General features: G+C 44.3%; 1 protein-coding gene across 2 annotated transcripts in view; it reads left to right on the top strand.

Annotated features, from left to right (window-relative positions):
- The window catches only part of LOC140403854 (myosin-9-like), a 226,312-nt gene that overhangs the window by 23,849 nt on the left and 181,476 nt on the right, over positions 1-20,987 (top strand). For both annotated transcript variants that reach the window (XM_072492056.1, XM_072492055.1), the window contains exons 2-3: positions 14,301-14,651; positions 20,084-20,240. In XM_072492056.1, the coding sequence (XP_072348157.1) occupies positions 14,319-14,651; positions 20,084-20,240 (490 nt within the window). In that variant the 5' untranslated portion in view covers positions 14,301-14,318. The remainder of the gene's footprint in view (positions 1-14,300; positions 14,652-20,083; positions 20,241-20,987) is intronic.

Below are 20,987 nucleotides of genomic sequence, written 5' to 3'. Positions count from 1 at the left end.
CACTCAGGGATGTTGGTGTATAAGTATAATGTGTATAGGTTGTTGTTATAGGTAATTATATACTGGACGGCTGAATTGTATTTTTTGGAGGGTATTTATTTGGGACAAGGCAGTTGCCATTTAGGTTTGTTTTTTTAAATTTTGATGTTGTTTATATATTATTTATTTCTTGTTTAAAAAAACTGGCCATTGTTATTTATATTGTTATATTACTGTGTGAAAGATACACAATGTACTGTTATGGTTGGCCAAAAATTTTGAATAAAATATATTATTAAAAAAAAAAAAATGTAATGAACCGGTACAGAAAAAATTAAAAAGGCTGATGGAATAATTGGTCTTTCTAGAGGACTAGAAATCAAGGTGGTAAAATTTGTCCTTTAGCATTTGACGGTGTGTGGCATAAAATTAAAGTCAGTGGGAATTAAGATGGTTGTAGTTGTTGTAGGACAATTATCTCAGCTCTAGGATGTTGCTGCAGGAGTCCGTCAAGGTACTGTCTTAGGCCCAACCACCACCTGCTGCTTTTTCAATTGCCTTCCCTCCAACTTGAGATCAGAAGTCGAGTGTCTGCTGCTGATTGTACAGTGTTCAGTTCCATTCATAAGTCCTCCGGTAACAAAGTAGTCTATGTCTGCACAAAAGCAAGACTGGAATAGCTTTCAGGTTGGAATGATAGGTGGCAAGCAGTAATTGCACCATGCAAGTACCAGGCAATGACCATCTACAAGGATGAGACAATTTAAGCTTGACAGTTAAAAGAATCACCATTGCTGATTTCTCGCACCATTAACAATCTCGGAGTTTCATTTATCAGAAACCTCATTGGGCCAATCATGTAAATATTGGCTACAAGAGCAGCTCAGAGGCTGGGAATTCTGTGACAAGTAATTCGCCTCCTGACTCCACAACCATTCTACCATTTACTAGTATAAATATGGAATGTGATGGAATAATTCCCACTTGTCTGGATGAGTGCAATTCGAGGCATTTGGTTCTGAGGACAAAGTGGATTGTTTGATTAACACTCCCTGCACCACTGTATAGTAACAGTTTGTACCATTTACAAGAAATACTGTAGCTAAGGCTGCTTCGACAACATCTCCCAAACATTCAACCTCACCTAGAAGAGTTGGAGCGGCCTATGATTATGAACACCATTCTAGTTATGAACCAGACTGTTCCTTCACTGTACCCGCATCAAAATCCTGCAACTGCCTCTTTAAGAGCTCTGTCAGAATGCATTCACCACGTTTATAATCCTTGTAGAGATCGTTGATTTTTAAAAAAATGAATTTCCCAGTGGCCTGTTCAAAGGATAGCGCAATACGATCTCCTGTTTTTAGACTTTTACTAAACAGACTAAAATTAACATAGACTAAACATTACTTAGTAGTCAACTAATACTCTAAACTGCAGATAAGGTATCTCCAATAACGTAACACAACAGAAAACGCCACACCACGCTTATACATTATGCATGTTCTCAGCCAATACATAGTTTTGAATTTAAAGTCCCAAATGTCTACTGGTGATTCAATAGATTCTCTTCGCCCTCACCAAGATGAATTTTCTAGTGTCCTTTTAAATAATTTAAAGACCCCTTCATGAAATGTTTCTAACATACTTGAATGAACATAGGACTTGGGGGTAGCAATAAACCATTTGACCATTCAGGATCATGGCTGATCTGATTGTGGTCTCAATACCACTTTCCTGTCTGTCTCCATTCCCCCTGACTCCCATGTCAATCAAATGTTTGCCTAACTTTTCCTTGAATAAATTCAGTAAGAAGTCTTACAACACCAGGTTAAAGTTCAACAGGTTTGTTTCAAATCACTAGCTTTAGGAGCACTGCTCCTTCCTCAGGTGAAATGAAGGAGCAGTGCTCCGAAAGCTAGTGATTTGAAACAAACCTGTTGGACTTTAACCTGGTGTTGTAAGATTTCTTACTGTGCTCACTCCAGTCCAACGTCAGCTTCTCCACATCTTGAATAATTTCAATGACCCAGTATCCACTGCTTTCTGGGAAGACAATTACATCCATTAATGCTCTCCTGAGGGAAAACATTTCTCTTCATCCCCATCTTAAAAGCAAGGTCTTTTTTTCTTAAACTGAAGTTTTGCCCACAGCAGGAAACATCCTCCCGGTCAGGATCTTAAACAAAACCAGAAAATGCCGGAAAAACTCAGCAGGTCTTGCAGCACAAGTGGAGGGAGAAAATAGAATTAACATTTGGAGTCTGTATGACCTTTTTAGCTAAAGAGAGGGAGAAATGTGTTGGATTATATATTGTATAAGAGGGGGTGGAGCAGCTGAAATAGAGGAGAAGGTCAGTGATTGGTTAGAGTTAGAGGATTGCAACAACAATGTTTAGGTCACGATTCAGAGGAAGTGTTAATGGCAGGAGAAGGTGCTAGTAGTTGCATAAAGATACAATACCAGAATCTATTAATGGGAGAATGAAGGTCAGTGCTCGGGGGAGGTACCAAAGGATTGAGGAACAGCTAATGTGGTCCCACTATTTAAAAAAAGGTTGTAAGCCAGGGAACTACAGACCAATGAGTCTCACAACAGTGGTAGGGAAACTATTGGAGAAAATTGTGATGCAGAGCATCTTTCTCCAAGTTTGATCAACAATCGTCAGCACGGCTTTGTCAGGAGGAGGTCATGCCTAACAAATTTGATTGAATTTTTTGAGCATGTGATGGGAGTAGAGGAGGTAGTGCAATTGATGTAGTTTACATGGTTTTCAGCAAAGCCTTTGACAAGGTCCCACATGGGAGACTTACAAAGAAGGCAAATGCACATGGGATCTAGGGTAACTTGATAAGGTGGATTCAAAATTGGCTTAGCTGTAGGAGATAGAGGGTGATGACAAATGGCTGTTTTAGTGACTGGAAGCCAGTGTCCAGTGGGGTACCATAGGTATCTGAGCTGGGCCCCCTATTTGTCATTTATATAAATGACATAGATGACTATGTGGGGGTAGGATCAGTCAGTTTGCGGATGACAAGAAGATTGGCTGGGTGGTTAACAGGCAGGTGAGTGTCTTGGGTCACAGAAAGATATAGACAGAATGGTCAAATGGGCTGATGAAATTTAACCCTGAAAGGTGTGAGGCGATACACTTTTTGGAAGGAGTAATGTGCAAGGAGGTATTCAATGACTGGCATGGCACTGGGAAGTTCTGAGGACCATGTTGTGTTTGTCCATAGATCTCTGAAGGCTAAAGGGCAGGTTAATAGGGCGGTGAAAAAGGCAAATGGGACACTTGCCGTTATCAATCGAGGCATGATTACAAAAGCAGGGAAGTCATGTTGGAGTTGTATAGGGCAGCGCAGTGGTTAGCATTGCTCCCTCACAGCGCCAAAGTTCCAGGTTCGATCCTGGCTCTGGGTCACTGTCCGTGTGGAGTTTGCACATTCTCCCTGTGTTTGTGTGGGTTTCAAGGTGAGGGTTTGAGGAAAAACCTTGTTACCCACAGGGTGGTGATGGTCTGGAATGCACTGCTGGGGAGGACGGCAGAGGTGGGTTGCCTCAAATCCTTTAAAACGTACCCGGATGAGCAATTGGCATGTCGTAACATTCAAGGCTATGGATGAGCAATTGGCAAGTCATACCATTCAAGGCTATGGGTGAAGTGATGGCAAATTTGATTATGTAGGGACGTCAGGTGTTTTTCATGTGTTGGTGTAGTACCATTGGGCCGAAGCACCTCATTTGTGCTGTATTATTCTGTGATTCAGTGCCCCGTGAAAGCAAAACTTAAGAACAAGTAACAGATGGCCTGGTGGGGAAAAGGAGGGGGGTGGTGGTTTGCAGAGGGACAAAGAAATGTTTGGGATTTTTTTATTTTACAAAAAGGTCAAGATGGAGGTGCAAGGTCACAGTCTAAAGTTATTGAACCCGTGTTGAGTCTTGAAGGCTGTAACGGATCTAATCAGAAGATGAGATGCTGCTCCTCCAGCCTTCACTGAGCATTGCAGCAGGCCAAGGACAGATGTGAGCATGAAAGCAAGGGGCTGATTTGAAATGGCAAACAGGAAGTTTGGGGTCATGCTTGTGGGCTCAGTGAAGGTGTTCCGTGAAGCGGTCACTCATTGGAGCGGTCTCCAATGTAGAGGAGACCCCCTTGGGATTTTGTATGTTTTTTTTTTTTTTATAAATGTTTTATTGAAAATTTTTTCCCAAACAACAATTTTTCCCCTCTTACAAAGCAAACGCAACAATAACAATACAGAAATTTTAAACAATACACAAGTAACAAAACCCCTTTAGCTTTGACCTAAACTAAACCCCCCCCCCCCCCCCCCCCCCCTCCCCCTGGGTTGCTGCTGCTGGTCATCTGTCTTCCCTCTAACGTTCCCCTAGGTAGTCGAGAAATGGCTGCCACCGCCTGGTGAACCCTTGAGCCGATCCTCTCAGGGCAAACTTTATCTGCTCCAGTTTAATGAACCCCGCCATATCATTTACCCAGGCCTCCAGTCCGGGGGGTTTCGCCTCCTTCCACATGAGTAGGATCCTGCGCCGGGCTACTAGGGACGCAAAGGCCACAACGTCGGCCTCTTTCGCCTCCTGCACTCCCGGCTCTTCCGCAACTCCAAATAGAGCTAACCCCCAGCCTGGTTTGACCCGGGCCTTCACCACCCGCGAAATCACTCCCGTCACTCCCTTCCAATACCCTTCCAGTGCCGGGCATGCCCAAAACATATGTGCGTGGTTTGCCGGGCTCCCGCCACACCTCCCACATTTGTCCTCCACTCCAAAGAACCTGCTCAATCTTGCTCCCGTTATGTGTGCTCTATGTAGCACCTTAAATTGAATCAGGCTAAGCCTGGCGCATGAGGAAGAGGAATTTACCCTGCTTAGGGCATCAGCCCACATACCCTCCTCTATCTCCTCCCCTAGTTCTTCTTCCCACTTTCCTTTTAGTTCGCCCACCGACTCCTCCCCCTCTTCCCTCATCTCTCGGTAAATCTCTGACACCTTGCCCTCTCCGACCCACACCCCTGAAAGCACCCTGTCCTGTATCCCGTGTGTCGGGAGCAATGGAAATTCCCTCACCTGTTGTCTAGTAAATGCCCTCACCTGCATATATCTCAAGAAATTTCCCCGGGGCAACTTATACTTTTCCTCCAATGCTCCCAAGCTCGCAAAAGTCCCATCTATAAATAAATCTCCCACCCTCCTAATTCCCAACTGGAACCAGCTCTGAAATCCTCCATCCATTCTTCCTGGGGCGAACCTATGGTTGTTCCTGATTGGGGACCCCACCAGGGCTCCCCGCACCCCTCTCTGTCGCCTCCACTGTCCCCAGATATTCAATGTTGCCGCCACCACCGGGTTCGTGGTAAACTTTTTAGGTGAGATTGGTAGCGGCGCCGTCACCAGCGCCTCTAAACTCGTCCCTTTACAGGACTTTCTCTCCAGTCTTTCCCACGCCGCTCCCTCACCCTCCATCATCCATTTACGTATCATTGCCACATTGGCGGCCCAATAGTAATCGCCCAAGTTCGGTAGTGCCAATCCTCCTCTGTCCCTACTACGCTGAAGGAACCCCCTCCTTACTCTCGGAACTTTCCCTGCCCACACGAAGCTCGTGATGCTCCTGTCTATTTTATTAAAAAAGGTCTTAGTGATTAGTATATGGAGACATTGAAATACAAATAAGAACCTCGGGAGGACCATCATCTTAATTGCTTGCACCCTGCCCGCCAGCGATAGAGGCTGCATGTCCCACCTCTTGAAGTCCTCCTTCATTTGTTCTACCAACCGTGTCAGATTAAGTCTGTGCAAGGTTCCCCAGCTCCTAGCGATCTGAATCCCCAGGTATCGGAAGTTTCTTTCCACTTTCCTTAGAGGCAAGCCTTCTATCTCTCTACTCTGGTCCCCTGGATGTATCACAAATAATTCACTCTTCCCCATGTTTAGCCTATACCCCGAGAAATCCCCGAACCCCCTCAAAATTCGCATAACCTCTATCATTCCCCCCGCTGGGTCCGACACGTATAACAATAGGTCATCCGCATATAACGAGACTCGGTGTTCTTCTCCCCCTCTAATCACCCCTCTCCATTTCCTGGAGTCTCTCAACGCCATGGCCAGAGGTTCAATTGCCAACGCGAACAACAATGGAGACAGCGGGCATCCCTGTCTTGTTCCCCTATATAGTCGGAAATACTCCGATCTATGTCGACCTGTAACTACGCTTGCCGTTGGAGCCCCATAAAGAAGTCTAACCCAGCTAATAAACCCGTTCCCAAACCCAAACCTCCTTAACACTTGCCATAAATACTCCCACTCCACCCTATCAAATGCCTTCTCTGCGTCCATTGCCGCCACTATCTCTGCCTCCCCCTCCACTGGGGGCATCATTATCACCCCTAATAGTCGTCGCACGTTAACATTCAGTTGTCTCCCTTTTACGAACCCTGTCTGGTCTTCGTGCACCACCCCCGGGACACAGTCCTCTATCCTCGATGCCAGTACCTTTGCCAACAATTTGGCGTCCACGTTCAACAATGAAATGGGTCTATAGGACCCGCACTGCAACGGATCTTTATCCCTCTTCAAAATTAACGATATCGTCGCCTCCGACATCGTCGGGGGTAGAGTCCCCCCTTTCCTGGCCTCATTGAACGTCCTCACCATCAACGGGGCCAACAAGTCCACATATTTTCTGTAATACTCCACCGGGAACCCGTCTGGTCCTGGGGCCTTCCCTGCTTGCATGCTTCCCAGTCCCTTAATAACCTCGTCCACCCCAATCGGTGCCCCCAGGCCTACCACCCCCCGCTCCTCCACTTTCGGGAACCTCAATTGGTCCAGGAACTGCCGCATCCCCTCCTCTCCCTCTGGGGGTTGAGACCTATACAGTTCCTCATAGAAGGTCTTGAACACCTCATTTATCTTTCCTGCCCTTCGCACCGTGTCTCCCCTTTCGTCTCTAATTCCTCCTATTTCCCTCGCTGCTGCCCTCTTTCGCAATTGATGAGCCAACAGGCGACTCGCCTTTTCCCCATATTCATACCTCCTCCCCTGTGCCTTCCTCCACAGTACCTCCGCCTTTCTGGTGGTCAGAAGGTCAAATTCCGTCTGGAGTTGTCTCCTCTCCCTGTACAATTCCTCCTCCGGGGTCTCTGCAAATTCCCTATCCACCCTTAAAATCTCCCCCAGTGATCTTTCCCTTTCCTTGGCCTCTGTTTTCCTTTTGTGGGCCCCAATGGAGATCAGCTCTCCTCTGACCACCGCTTTTAGTGCTTCCCATACCACTCCCACAGGGACCTCGCCGTCGTCATTGACCTCCAGGTATCTCTCAATACACCCCCGCACTCTTGCACACACTCCCTCATCCGCCATCAGTCCCACATCTAATCGCCAGAGTGTTCTCTGCTCCCTTTCCTCTCCTAATTCCAGGTCCACCCAATGTGGGGCATGATCCGAAACCGCTATGGCTGAGTACTCCGCTTCTTCCACCCTAGAGATCAACGACCTTCCCAAAACAAAAAAATCTATCCGGGAGTACACTTTATGGACATGGGAGAAGAAGGAATACTCCCTAGCCCTAGGTCTAAGAAATCGCCATGGATCCACTCCCCCCATTTGGTCCATAAACCCCTTAAGTACCTTGGCCGCTGCCGGCCTTCTTCCGGTCCTTGAGCTGGATCTATCTAGCCCCGGGTCCAGCACCGTATTAAAGTCCCCTCCTAAAATCAAGTTTCCTACCTCCAGGTCCGGTATACGCCCCAGCATCCGTCTCATAAATCCCGCATCGTCCCAGTTTGGGGCATACACGTTAACCAACACGACCTCCATTCCCTCCAGCCTGCCACTCACCATTACATATCTACCTCCGCTATCTGCTACGATGTTCTTTGCTTCAAATGCGACCTGTTTCCCCACCAAAATGGCCACCCCTCTATTCTTTGCGTCCAGTCCTGAGTGGAACACCTGTCCCACCCATCCTTTCCTTAGCCTAACTTGGTCCGCCACCTTTAGGTGCGTCTCTTGGAGCATAACCACGTCTGCCCTTAGTCCTTTCAAATGCGCGAGCACTCGGGCCCTTTTTATCGGTCCGTTCAGGCCTCTCACGTTCCATGTGATCAGCCTCACTAGGGGGCTACCTGCCCCCCTCCCGTGTCGACTAGCCATTACCTTCTCTAGGCCAGCCCCATATCCCGCCTCCGCGCTCCCGCTCGCTCCCCCAGCGTCGCACACCATCCCCACCCACCCACTCTTTAGCCATTTCCTTTTGGATTTCCGCAGCAGCAACCCAGTTGTCCCCCCCCCCCCTTCTCCCTCCCTCCTCCCCTCCCCGCTAGATCTCTTTCTAGCTTGATTGCTCCCCCCATATTACTTCCGTAAGTCAGCTGACTTCAACTGACCCCGGCTACTCCTGCTCACTCCTCGACCCCCCCCATGTGGGGAACTCCCATCCGCCTTGCGCCTGTCTTCCCGCCTTATTCTTTCTGGTGCGGGAACATCCCTTTACCTGACCCGCCTCTTATGGCGCAGCTCCCTTTCCCCTCCCCCTCCCCTTCCCCATTCTCCAACTATGTCCCGTCTTTCCCCCCTCACCGGCGCCCACATTTCCCCAATGTCTCCCCCCTTCCCTGTTTACTTCTCAATTAACTTCCACCGTAACATTAACAATAACATTTCCTGCAGCATCAGTCCCTCAGTTCCGATCCAATTTCTCTTCTTTGATGAAGGTCCATGCTTCCTCCGCCGTCTCGAAATAATGGTGTCTCTCCTGATACGTGACCCATAGTCTTGCCGGCTGCAGCATCCCGAACTTCACCTTCCTTTTATGCAACACCTCTTTGGCTCGGTTGAAGCTCGCCCTCCTTCTCGCCACCTCCGCACTCCAATCCTGGTATACCCGTACCACTGCATTCTCCCATCTGCTACTCCGCACCTTTTTAGCCCATCTCAGGACCTCTTCTCTATCCTTAAGGCGGTAAAATCGCACGATTATCGCCCTGGGTGGTTCTCCCGCTTTTGGTCTTCTCGCCGGAATCCGATTTGCCCACTCCACCTCCAAGGGGCCCGTAGGGGCCTCAGCACCCATCAGTGAGCTCAGCATCGTACTTGCGTACGCTCCACAGTCCACTCCTTCCACACCCTCAGGGAGACCCAGTATCCGAAGGTTCTTCCTTCGCGCTCCATTTTCTAGGGCTTCGATCCTTTCAGTACACTTTTTATGAAGTGCCTCGTGCGTCTGTGTCTTAACCGCCAAGCCCAGGATCTCGTCCTCAATATCTGTCACCTTCTGCTCCACCACACGGAGCTCTGTCTCCTGGGTCTTTAATGTCTCCTTGAGCCCCTCAATTGCCTGTAGCAACGGGGTCAGCACCTCCCTCTTCAGCAGCTCCACGCACCGTCTCACAATTTCATGCTCAGGCCCCCATGTCGCCTGCGCTTTCTCCGCCGCCATCTTGTACTTCTCTCTTTCTGACCCTTTGGTCGACGATTCCTCGCGCTGCAGCCGCCGCCGCCGGTTTTTTCCTCCTTCGTTTGGGGGGGACTCCCTTCTCACACGCCCCACACCGGGTTGCGTCGTCGAAAAATTCCCCGTTGAGGCTCTTAAAAGAGCCCGAAGGTCCGTCGGAGCTGGAGCCGCCGAAGCGTGCGGCTAGCTAGGCATCACCGCAACCGGAAGTCCCTTCAGTGGCCTTGATGAGGTCTTTTCACAGTTGTTCCCTCTGCTGCTAGAATTCACCTTTGATACAGGCCCTCAGGTCAGCTTGCAGCTTTAAGCTTGCCCTTCCCCCGCCTGCATGCTGGAAGAGGCCCTGTTTATCCTGTAGTTGCAGCCAAATCTTTCACTGTTTCTGCGTGTGTCTGGCAACCAAGAGACATACCCTTCCTGGGGGACACCGTCGGGGGAATATTGCCGCCTTCTTCCCACACCGGGAAATGTCAAACAAATGCCGTGGGGGCCCTGTAAAAGAGCCCAAAAGTCCGTTCCAAGCAGGAGCTGCCGAATATGCGACCTAGCTCTGCATAGCCGCACCCGGAAGTGGGATTTTGTATGTTTCAATAAGATGAAATGAAAATCGCTTATTGTCACAATGATCACCGCTCATTCACCTAAACTCTAATGGCAGAGGCTAAACCTGTTCAACCTTTCTTCATAAAATAAGCCTGTAATCCTAGGGATGAGCCGAGTGAACCTTCTCTGAACTACCTCTAATACTATACCCTTTTTTGAATAAGGAGACCAAAACTGTACACCGTATTCTAGGTTTTGATTCATGCACCATGTAACCCAGATCCCTCTGTACCACCAGGTTCTTCAGTCTCACTCACTTAAATAGTATACTGCTGTTCTCTTCCTGCCAGATTGGACAAGTTCACATTTTCCCACTTAATACTTCATCTGCCAATATTTTTGTCCACACTATCCAAATCCATTTGCAGAGTCTCTAAACCCCTTGACAACACCGGCAGATGTAATTCCCATACAGTTGGTTCCTTCCTCTAAGTCATTGATGTAGAATTTAAATAGCTGAGGCTCCAACACTGGTCCCTGTGCCACTTCACTAATTGCAGCTTGCCAATATGAAAAAGACTCTTTCAACCGTACTCTCTACTTCCTGTTAGTCAACCAATTTTAAAAATCTTTCTAATATATTACCCCCTACACCACACCTCTTCATTTGAACTATCAATGCCCTTTATATTTAATCTTATATCCATGTCTCTGTAATGTTGATCAGGTCATATATATTTATTTCTGTGCTAACATTCGACCAGCAAGATACCCTCTGGTGACAAATGATCCACTGGTGACTCCTTGGTCTTCAACTCTCCACAACAAGCTTTCTTCCTTTGAACTCTTGTCTTTTACTAGCACTCTCCTCAGTGATTACCCCAAAAGCAGTCCTTCTGTGCTTGGCATAGGAGCATCTGTGGTTAACCTACTTCCTCTAATCCTTCAGTCTGACTAAGTCTGTACCCAGCTGGACCAGTTGATTCTTCCTTTTACTTCACCTGACTGAAAAGGTTTTGACTTGGGCTTCTGTCCCCAGGCTTGTCGCCAGCAGAAAACAACTTCATACCATTTCCCCTCTGTCCAACCTCCAAACCCTCCCACCACCACCAATACGGGGCATTCTGTTTTACCTTAAATCAAAAAAGACAGTTTAAAACATAACCATCTTATAAAAGTCTAGTGGTCATAATACCTTCCAAAAATGAAAAATTATTACTATTGTCGTTTTTCTACAACTCAATCAAAATTCAATAAACACTCCAACTAACAAGTACACAAATTGGCTAAGAAAAGCAACAGGTCTGAGGAATGGGAGAAGTTTAGAATTCAGTGAAGTTGGACCAAGGAATTGATTAAGAAGGGGAGAAAAATAGAGTCTGAGAATAAACTTGCAGGAAACATAAAAGCTGACTGAAGATTTCTGTAGGTATGTGAAGAGAAACAGACTGGTGAAGACAAATGTCAGAAACAGGGAATTAATAATAATCTTTATTATTGTCACATGTAGGCTTACATTAACTCTGCAATGAAGTAACTGTAAAAATCCCCTAGTCGGCATACTTCGGCTCCTGCTCGAGTACACGGAGGAATAATTCAGAATACAGTGCCGAGGACCCGGGTGCGATCCCGGCCCTGGGCCGCTGTCTGTGTGAAGTTTGCACATTCGCCCTGTGTCTGTGTGGGTTTCACACCCACAACGCAAAGATGTGCAGGTTAGGTGGATTGGCCACGCTAAATTGAGGGGGAGGGGAGAGGGAGACGGGGGGAGAGAGAGAGAGTGGAACCCTACACAATTCTAACAGGACTAGACAGGGTTGATGCAATAAGAATGTTTCTGATGGCGTGTGTGTCCAGAACCAGGGGTCACATTCTGAGGATACGGGTAGACCATTTGGGACCAAGAGAGTGGTCGGTCTGTAGAATTTGTTACCGCAGGAAGTAGCTGAAGCCAAAACATTGTATTTTTTCAAGAAGCAGTTACATATAGCACTTGGGGCGAGGGGGATCAAAAGATATGGAGGAAAGGTGGGAAGAGGAAATTTGAGTTGGATGATTAGCCATGATCATAATGAATGGTGGAACAGGCTCATCGGGCCGAATGGCCGCCTTCTGCACCTATTTTCTATGTTTCCTACAGACGTACAAGTGATACCCATTCCCTGTTGTCACACACCAACATTAAACACTGTCCTGGCAACATTATAAAGCTGAACCTGTGCCAATCAACTGCATGCGGCTGTTAGGATTTCAAGTTCAGTTTGAGAGTGTTCATGTAGTTACAACTCACTTGAAAACCAGAATTAACATTACGGTTGTGGCTTTACTTTCCATCATCTGTTGCTGCAAATGTCCTTTCTCATTTCATGACGTTTTTGCAGCTTTTCCATGCCCTGCGTTAGAAAATTTGTACACTTGATTTGACCTGGTTCACTTGTCAAGAATAACGTTGTCATCAAGGTATCGATCTTTTCAAACTGTCTTTGAACCACCCTGCTTGTGTTTTAACACCTGATGCCCACAGGTTTTTAAAAATGTCTATAAGTATGTAAAGAAAGTTTGAAACAACCACACATTTGAATTATCTTAAAACTGTTTAAATGCAGGATTACTTTTATTTTTAAGTTTGTTCCATGATGTAAACCTTCCGCGTTCTCTTCCAGGCATTGCAGGTTTAACATTGCCTCCTTTGCATTGTGGATAGCACAATTGCTTCACAGCTCCAGGGTCCCAGATTCGATTCCGGCTTAGGTCACCTCTCCGTGTGTGCATGGGTTTTCTCCGGGTGCTCCGGTTTCCTCCCACAGTCCAAAGATGTGCAGGTTATGTGGATTGGCCATGATAAATTGCCCTTAGTATCCAAAATTGGTGTTGGGTGGGGTTACTGGCTTATGGGGATAGGGTGAAGGTGTGGACTTGGGTCAGGTGCTCTTTCCAAGAGCCGGTGCAGACTCGATGGGCCGAATGGCCTCCTGCACTGTAAATTATATGATGATCTATGATAATCCTTTTGCGCTCAGATTATATTTTCGTTGAGTAAAATCCTCCACTTCTTTAAGAACTTTAAGGCTATGTTGGTGAACTCCTTTTTAGTCCATTTATGTTTTGTTTTTCTTCCCATTCTGCACATGCGTAGCCTAGTTCTCCAGCTATAGCTTCATGATTCTGAAGTTTTAGTTTACATTTTGAGTACATGTACCCTGCCTTGCAACACTGGTATTAGTATTGGTGCTATTCTTTTTCAAAGTGCTTAATTTCATCTTGAATTGATTTTGCCATCATTTTTGTCACCTTTTGCTCAGTTCCTGCCTGCGTTTTTAATTCGGGCAGCTTTAATTTATTTCAAGCGGTTATTAATCCTTTGTAATCAGTTGATACCATGTCCTTTGAGCATTCGCAGTCTGAATTTCTGACCCTTGGGCACATCATTGGTTGCAATGGCAATTTTCAACATTTTCGTATTTAACAGCTTCTGGGCTTTTCGGAAATCAATGGAGATGGCAGCACCCTATCTCAGCTCAGATGGTTTTCTAATAGAAAATCAACACCTTTAATAGGTAAATTAGCCAAAATCCCCACAATACTAGAAATAAAACCATAGTTTAAATGAACTCTATACAATAGGATGGTTGAACAATCTCTATTAATACACTGTACTGGAGAATATTCTGGTGAGAGGTTTGCCCAGCCTGCAAACTTATATTTCATGTGCCATGATTTCCCTAGTGCCCAAGGATCTGTCTATCTCTGTTTTGAATATAATCAACAACAGGGCATCCACAACTTTTGAGGTAAAGAATGGCAAAGGTAGGAGTGGCATGTGGTGCAGTGGTTAGCACTGGGACTGCGGCACTGAGGACCCGGGTCCGAATCCCAGCCCTAGATCACTGTCCGTGTGGAGTTTGCACATTCTCCCCATGTCTGCGTGGCTTTCACCCCCACAGCCCAAAGATGTGCAGGTTAGGTGGATTGGCCATGCTAAATTGCCCCTTAATTGGAAAAGAAAAATAATTGGCTGCACTAAATTTAAAAACAAAATGCCAAAGGTTCATGCCCCTCCTGCATGAAGAATTTCTCATCTCAGTCCTAAATGGCTGACCTCTTTTATTCTGATAGCTCTTAGTCCTGATTCTCCAGTCATAGGAAACAGCTTCTCAGCATCTACCTTGCAGAGCCATCTTATTTTAATTGTCAGTTAAAATAAATTATCACGAACTCTTTTTTAATGTAGAGCATTTTTTCATATTGCTTTCATTGCCAAAAGTGTAACTTCGATGACCAGAGTTTCTTTTTAAATTGCAGGTCTCCAGTTCAGTCATAATGGCTCAACGGGATGCAGAGCGGTATCTCTATGTGGACAAAAATCTCATCAATAACCCATTGACACAGGCTGACTGGGCAGCAAAAAAATTGGTGTGGATACCCTCAGACCGTCATGGATTTGAGGCTGCCAGTCTCAAGGAGGAAATTGGCGATGAGGCAGTACTTGAGTTGGTAGAAAATGGCAAAAAAGTCAAAGTCAACAAGGACGACATCCAGAAGATGAACCCGCCTAAGTTCTCCAAGGTGGAAGACATGGCAGAGCTGACTTGCTTAAATGAGGCTTCTGTACTGCACAATTTGAAAGAACGTTACTACTCAGGGCTAATCTATGTAAGTTTTATTCTATTATTGCTCAATTTTGTCAATTTTTGTCAAATTGACTTTTCGCTCTATTTATATTTATTTTTTGATCTGTATTCCAAGTATCTCGAATTTAAATCCATAATGCAGATATCCCTCATACAATTTTATTCAACAAACATTATTTGATCCCCATAATGTATCCCAGCAGCTGGAGTCAACAGGATGTAAGCTGAATTGAGTTGTTCTGCAATCAATGTGGTTATGAAATGTTTTTTCCTTATTTCTTTACAGCTGCCCAAAAGTTGTTATTCCCTGCTAAAACACATCTTCCTGTTCATTTTCTAAAAATTAACAAGAGCACCCGTCATCCAGAATCTGATGAACCAGAGAGAAACAATTAACTCCTGCTCACAGCCGAATTGTGCAATGTGATCCCAACTATGATTCTAACTAATTTGAAAATGAGATATGAAACTTTTGAACCATTCAGTTTGAAGTGCAATGTAAATATTTCTGCAGTACCACGTGCAAAAAAGTGATAGTTTTACAGAAGTGCCAAAAGGTTTCATCTAATAGGTGATCATGGATTTATTTTGTCAAGAAAGTGCGTAAAGGTGAAAAGTTAGGTACAATGGCAATTAAAAGAGATTGAGGGACCCACATACTCAAATTACTAAAATACAGTGGTTAGGTACAATAAGAAAATCAGTGTCTTTCAAGAGCCAGAACAGAAAGGAGGAAGTTGTGCTACAGCTGTCAATGTCCTGGTTAAACTAATCTGGTGTACTGTTTACTGGTCTGGGTACCATACCCAAGAAATATGTAGGCCATGAATGAAGTACAGCACAGATTCAACTAAATATCACCAGAGCTCCAGGGGTTAAATCGAGAGAGTATATAAATTGGACTTGCATTCCCTGGAATATAGAAAGTTATGGGTGATTTTCTTGGAAGTTTTTAGGATTTTGAAAATAATTCATCAGGAAAAGAGAGATAAACCTTTTTGCTAGTGGAGGGTGTTTAGGACGAGTGGAAATGACCTTCAAATTGGAAGCAGGTCATTCAGGAAAGGAACATAGAACATACAGTGCAGAAGGAAGCCATTTGGCCCATCGAGTCTGCACCGATCCACTTAAGCCCACACTTGTACCCTATCCCCGTAACCCAATAACCCCTCCTAACCTTTTTTGGTCACTAAGGGCAATTTATCATGGCCAATCCACCTAACCTGCACATCTTTGGACTGTGGGAGGAAACCGGAGCACCCGGAGGAAACCCACGCAGACACTGGGAGAACGTGCGGACTCCACACAGACAGTGACCCAGCGGGGAAGCGAACCTGGGACCCTGGAGCTGTGAAGCAACAGTGCTAACTACTGTGCCTTCCCCTTTTTAAAAAAACAAACAAACATTTAAGACTCCTAGACACTTGGTTTAAACTGGTAACTTTGCGTGCAAGTTCACTTTCCCATGTCAATCAGAAAAGTCTTATAGTTTCCTTGCTATGTATTTGTTACATGTTACTTCAATGCTATCTATTATAGATAGTGAAATTTGAAGGAACATGAAATAAAATATGAATTGGTAGAAATGAAAAGCAGTTCTTTTCACATTTTAAAAAAAAGTGACGACTTCACCCCCAAAAGTCACTTTTTTGCGCCAGATGCTATGTATTCCCACTGTTTATTTAGGCATTTGCTTAGTTGCAGAAACATTTTGATCCCATTTGCTTGGAAAAACTGTGCCAAGTTCAGGACATTTGAAATTTTGAAGTTTATATAAAGGTCCTCCACTTTTCAATTTAATTAGAAGCTCATTTGCTAAAGATGGATAGCCCAGAACAGCTGCAAAGGAGCGTGATAAAGTTGATGGAAAAACTTGCTGCTGACATTTTTGAGTGATTTGGTGTGCTCCCTTCTATTCAGACCAGGAGCTAAGGCATCTCCACTAATTGTGGCATCAAGATCAGCAGAGATCCCGCTGCGCCTCGGGCTTAATTAGTTATTTTTACTGGCTATTTTAGAATTCCAGCTGAATTGATAATTCATCTAAGCAAAAGAATAAAAATATTCACTTTTAATGGTGAGAGCATCTGGATGGATACCTGTGAAAAGAAACTAGTTTACAAAGAGCGACTCAGGCATGCAAGATCAAACTTGCTATGAGCAGTGCCCTTTTTCGTCATTCCTCCTTTAGTGGTTATCTTGTGAGTTCATGTTGACATTAATTTGCTGGTGAGAAACACGACTGAAAACATTAGCAGCTTTAAATGTAAGTGCGCACTTGCTAAGTACATTCCAAACTAATGATTTGGGAAAAGTATGCAATATTTGTGATTTCCTTGTTTTCGTGTCATCTGACCATACATGACTGCCTGTCTTTATTATGTTCCTACAATAGAATGCAGATTGTGACTGTCTAATTCATTTGCAGGAAGTTACACAAACCCTGTATAATTAATTGTCCAGTTTTTCACCCCCTCACCCTCCCTGCAGTCACGCATTCTTGCTTGGGAGTAGTCCTACTGATGTTTACAGTCCTACTTCATCAAAATAAAAATGTTCACTTGTAAGCTGAGACAAGTGCACATTACATACACCAGGGGTGACTGGATCCTGATGAGAAGGAGATTTAGATTGTTCTTCTTTTCACTAATGGGCACTGATCAATTATACCACCTACTGTCTTACTGAATACCTGGAATTTGAGTGGCTCAGTAAGTTTGTTTTTGACAGAATCATGGGGAACCAAGCAAGTTAACTTTACATGTTTTCCACCATATGATGGCTTTAAAGTCATAGTTCATGATCTAAATTTTCAACTAAAGAGGATATCTGACTTGACAATCCACTCAAAATGACAAATCTTGGCTGCATCGTTTATAAACGATAAATGTTTAGTAAGTTTAAACATTTTGCTAATTTTCCAATAAAATACCTATGAAGTAAATTTATTTTCTAGTTTCCCTTCAGTGGCTTATATGATAATCATGCTTTCAAGCACAGTTTTACAGTTTCTCAGATGCTGGTTATTTTCTAATATCTGTTCTTGAGGTAAAGTTGAACATGTAAAGGGTGGTACATGGCACAGTGGTTAGCACTGGGACTATGGCACTCAGGACCCGGGTTCGAATCCCGGCCCTGGGTCATTGTCCGTGTGGAGTTTGCACATTCTCCCTATATCTGCGTGGGTTTCACCCCTACAACCAAAGGGTAGGTGGATTGGCCATGCTAAATTGCCCCTTAATTGGAAAAAGAAATAATTGCGTACTTTAAATTTATTTTTTTAAATTTTGAACAAGTAGGAGTCTTGGTGTAATAATGGAGTACTCAGTGAGTAAGGTTGTCATTGCCACACTCTCATTTCTCCACATATGATCATGAGGAATTTGTTTTCTTCATCACTGTCCTTCCTCTTGAGTGAACCAAAGTCTTCATTTAATTTCCTAGAATGTATTGCAGTAGAATTGACCTCCCAGAAAACAGCTGGTTTGGCCTTTGGATAACTGTTTTGAATCAAACTTGCTCACTTTGAAATATTTTGGGCACAAAAATACCGGTGAGAGTTTTGCAGTGGGATGAAATTCTGGAACAGCTATTGTTTACCACAATCCTGTAGGCGTTTTAAATACATGTTGAGTCTTGACCATGTGATGTGAAATTGTAACCTCCAGAGTGAGCTGTGAACTGGCTGAAGGCACTTATCTGAATAAAAAAACAAGAACAAACTTGCATCTATGCAGCAGCCTTTACAACCCAAGAACATTCCAAAGTACATTTGAAGTGTAGTCATATTTATATTATAGAATCACAAATTCTAGCCAAGGATTGATTTCCTGTCAATACTTGATTGACTAAGCCAAGCTGCTGATTTGTGTGAAAAGTTGCAGAAGCAAATCTGTGGGTTTTGGAAATTTGGGCAAAATCTGGAAATTTGGGGAAAATGCTGGAAATACTCCGGTCCAGCAGCATCTGCGGGGAGAGAAACAGTTAATATTTCAGTTTCATGGTTAAACAGAATTCAGATCCTTAGGAAGGACCTCTTACCTCCATGGATCTTGTACAAAATCCAAATTTGGAGGCAGTACAGGCCAATTCCAATTCATCGGCTGGCCGTAAGCACCATGTTCGATTTTGAATTCCTGCTCATGTGAAATTGAACCATTTCCATTGCCTTGAGCATGGAATCATTACTTGCAACAATTGTGAGCAGCATTATTAATGTATAAGACTGTTCTTACATTGTGCACATACATTGATTGAATTTGGGTCTGCGTTTTACATTTTCTGTTGGACTTAGCTTCTATATTCCCTTCTACCCCTGCAGGCATTGAATTCATCATAATTCTTGGTTAAGCTATCATGGGAACCAGTCATTCTCCAATTACCGTGTCCAAATAATTGCAATGTACTAGCATCACTGATGCATTTTGGTGAACTATACATTTGCAGGGGTTGTTGCAATTGAGCCCAACCCTGTCTTTACAGAGCATTTACAGACCAGGGGCTGGTTTAGCACAGGGCTAAATCGCTGGCTTTGAAAGCAGACCAAGGCAGGCCAACAGCACGGTTCATTTCCCGTACCAGCCTCCCCGAACAGGCGCCGGAATGTGACGACTAGGGGCTTTTCACAGTAACTTCATTTGAAGCCTACTTGTGACAATAAGCGATTTTAATTTTGTTTCATTTTTTCATTTCATTACAGATGTACGCCTCTGGCAATGGTTGCTATAAATGGTGAAAACTAACCCAGGTTTGCAGAGGTCATTTGTTCTTGCAGTGACCACTGCAGCTGAGATTATCTAACTTTTTTTTAAAGTTTAGAGTATCCAATTCATTTTTGTTTTTCAATTAAGGGGCAATTTAGCCTGGCCAATCCACCTACTCTGCAGATCTTTGGGTTGTGGGGGTGAAACCCATGCAAACATGAGATTATCTAATTTACCAAGAGGGTGAACTTGGGACATTTGATATAGGATCTCACTGGATAAACCTAATGTCATTGGAGGAGACACACAAATTTGACATGAAATGAAATGAAAATCGCTTATTGTCACAAGTAGGCTTCAAATGAAGTTACTGTGAAAAGCCCCTAGTCGCCACATTCCGGCACCTGTTCGGGGAGGCTGATACGGGAACATTATTCTTTAAGTTTAGCCGCTGCCCTTTAAATACATTTTGAAATTTAAAATATATGAAAGTTTTGTTATGAGACCCTAAGACGTAGGAACAGCAGCAGGCAATTGTCTGCTCCACCATTCAATGAGATCATGACTGATCTGATAAGCTAATCCTCAACTCCACTTTCCCGCCATATCACCCGTGAATCCCTTGCTGATTAAAAATCTGTCTATCTTGGCCTTATATATACTTAATGACGCAGCCTCTGCAGCCCTCATAATACATATTATATAATAATGGTAAAAGGTGTTTAACTTTGTCTTTGTCTTTTGTTTTTAGACTTACTCAGGTCTTTTCTGTGTGGTAATCAACCCATACAAGAATCTGCCTATCTACACGGAGGAGATTGTTGAGATGTACAAGGGAAAAAAACGGCATGAGTTGCCACCTCACATCTATGCCATTGCAGACACTGCCTACAGGAGCATGTTGCAAGGTGAGGATTTTGCTTAAGGTATTTTTGGTAGCAAGCAATTACTGATTCATTGCAGTTATGATTGCACAGCATCCCTCTTGGTTCTGTTTGTGATGCAGGATAATCTCTGCACTAATTTAGCACTGCTTACTTCTTGGTTTATTATTTTCTGGTTACGTTTTCTCTTGGTTTGCTTTTGAAGATGTATGAATCGTTGCTAATGTAGGGTTCCAGGAAACCAGTCATCTGGTATTGGTTCCAGATGTAGCCACTTTATGTATAAGCATCAACTGTGAATGTCAGTAGGCTGACTCAAAACAACATTCACAATTTCCCTCACCGTATTCTGTTGTTCACCCATTTCCATGCATACACACTTCCAGCAGGAGTTACCAGACAACGATTTGGAATGGACTCCCGATCAATGTTTTTCTACGTTAACTTTTCAAACGTTAAAACTGAGATGTGTGGAGAGACTGTGGAAACTGGATTTGTTCTTTAAGCGCAGAAGGCTGAGGGAGGCTTTTTTTAAGCTTAAAATTAAAGGGTTTTGATGGAGTAGATGGGGAAAAGTTGCTTGCAGTGGTGGGAGAGCCAGCACCCATGATGTTCAGATTTAAGCTAATTGGCAAAAGAATCTGAGAGATGATCCTTAAACACAGTGAGTTCTGATCTGGGATGTACTGCCTGAAAGGTAATGGAAGAAAATTCAGTGGTATCTTTCAAAGGGGAATTTGATCTATACTTAAAGAGAGAAGATGTATGGGG

Source organism: Scyliorhinus torazame, chromosome 29 (assembly GCF_047496885.1).
Source record: "Scyliorhinus torazame isolate Kashiwa2021f chromosome 29, sScyTor2.1, whole genome shotgun sequence".
Classification (NCBI taxonomy): domain Eukaryota; kingdom Metazoa; phylum Chordata; class Chondrichthyes; order Carcharhiniformes; family Scyliorhinidae; genus Scyliorhinus; species Scyliorhinus torazame.
This window is presented reverse-complemented; position numbering and strand designations above follow the sequence as displayed.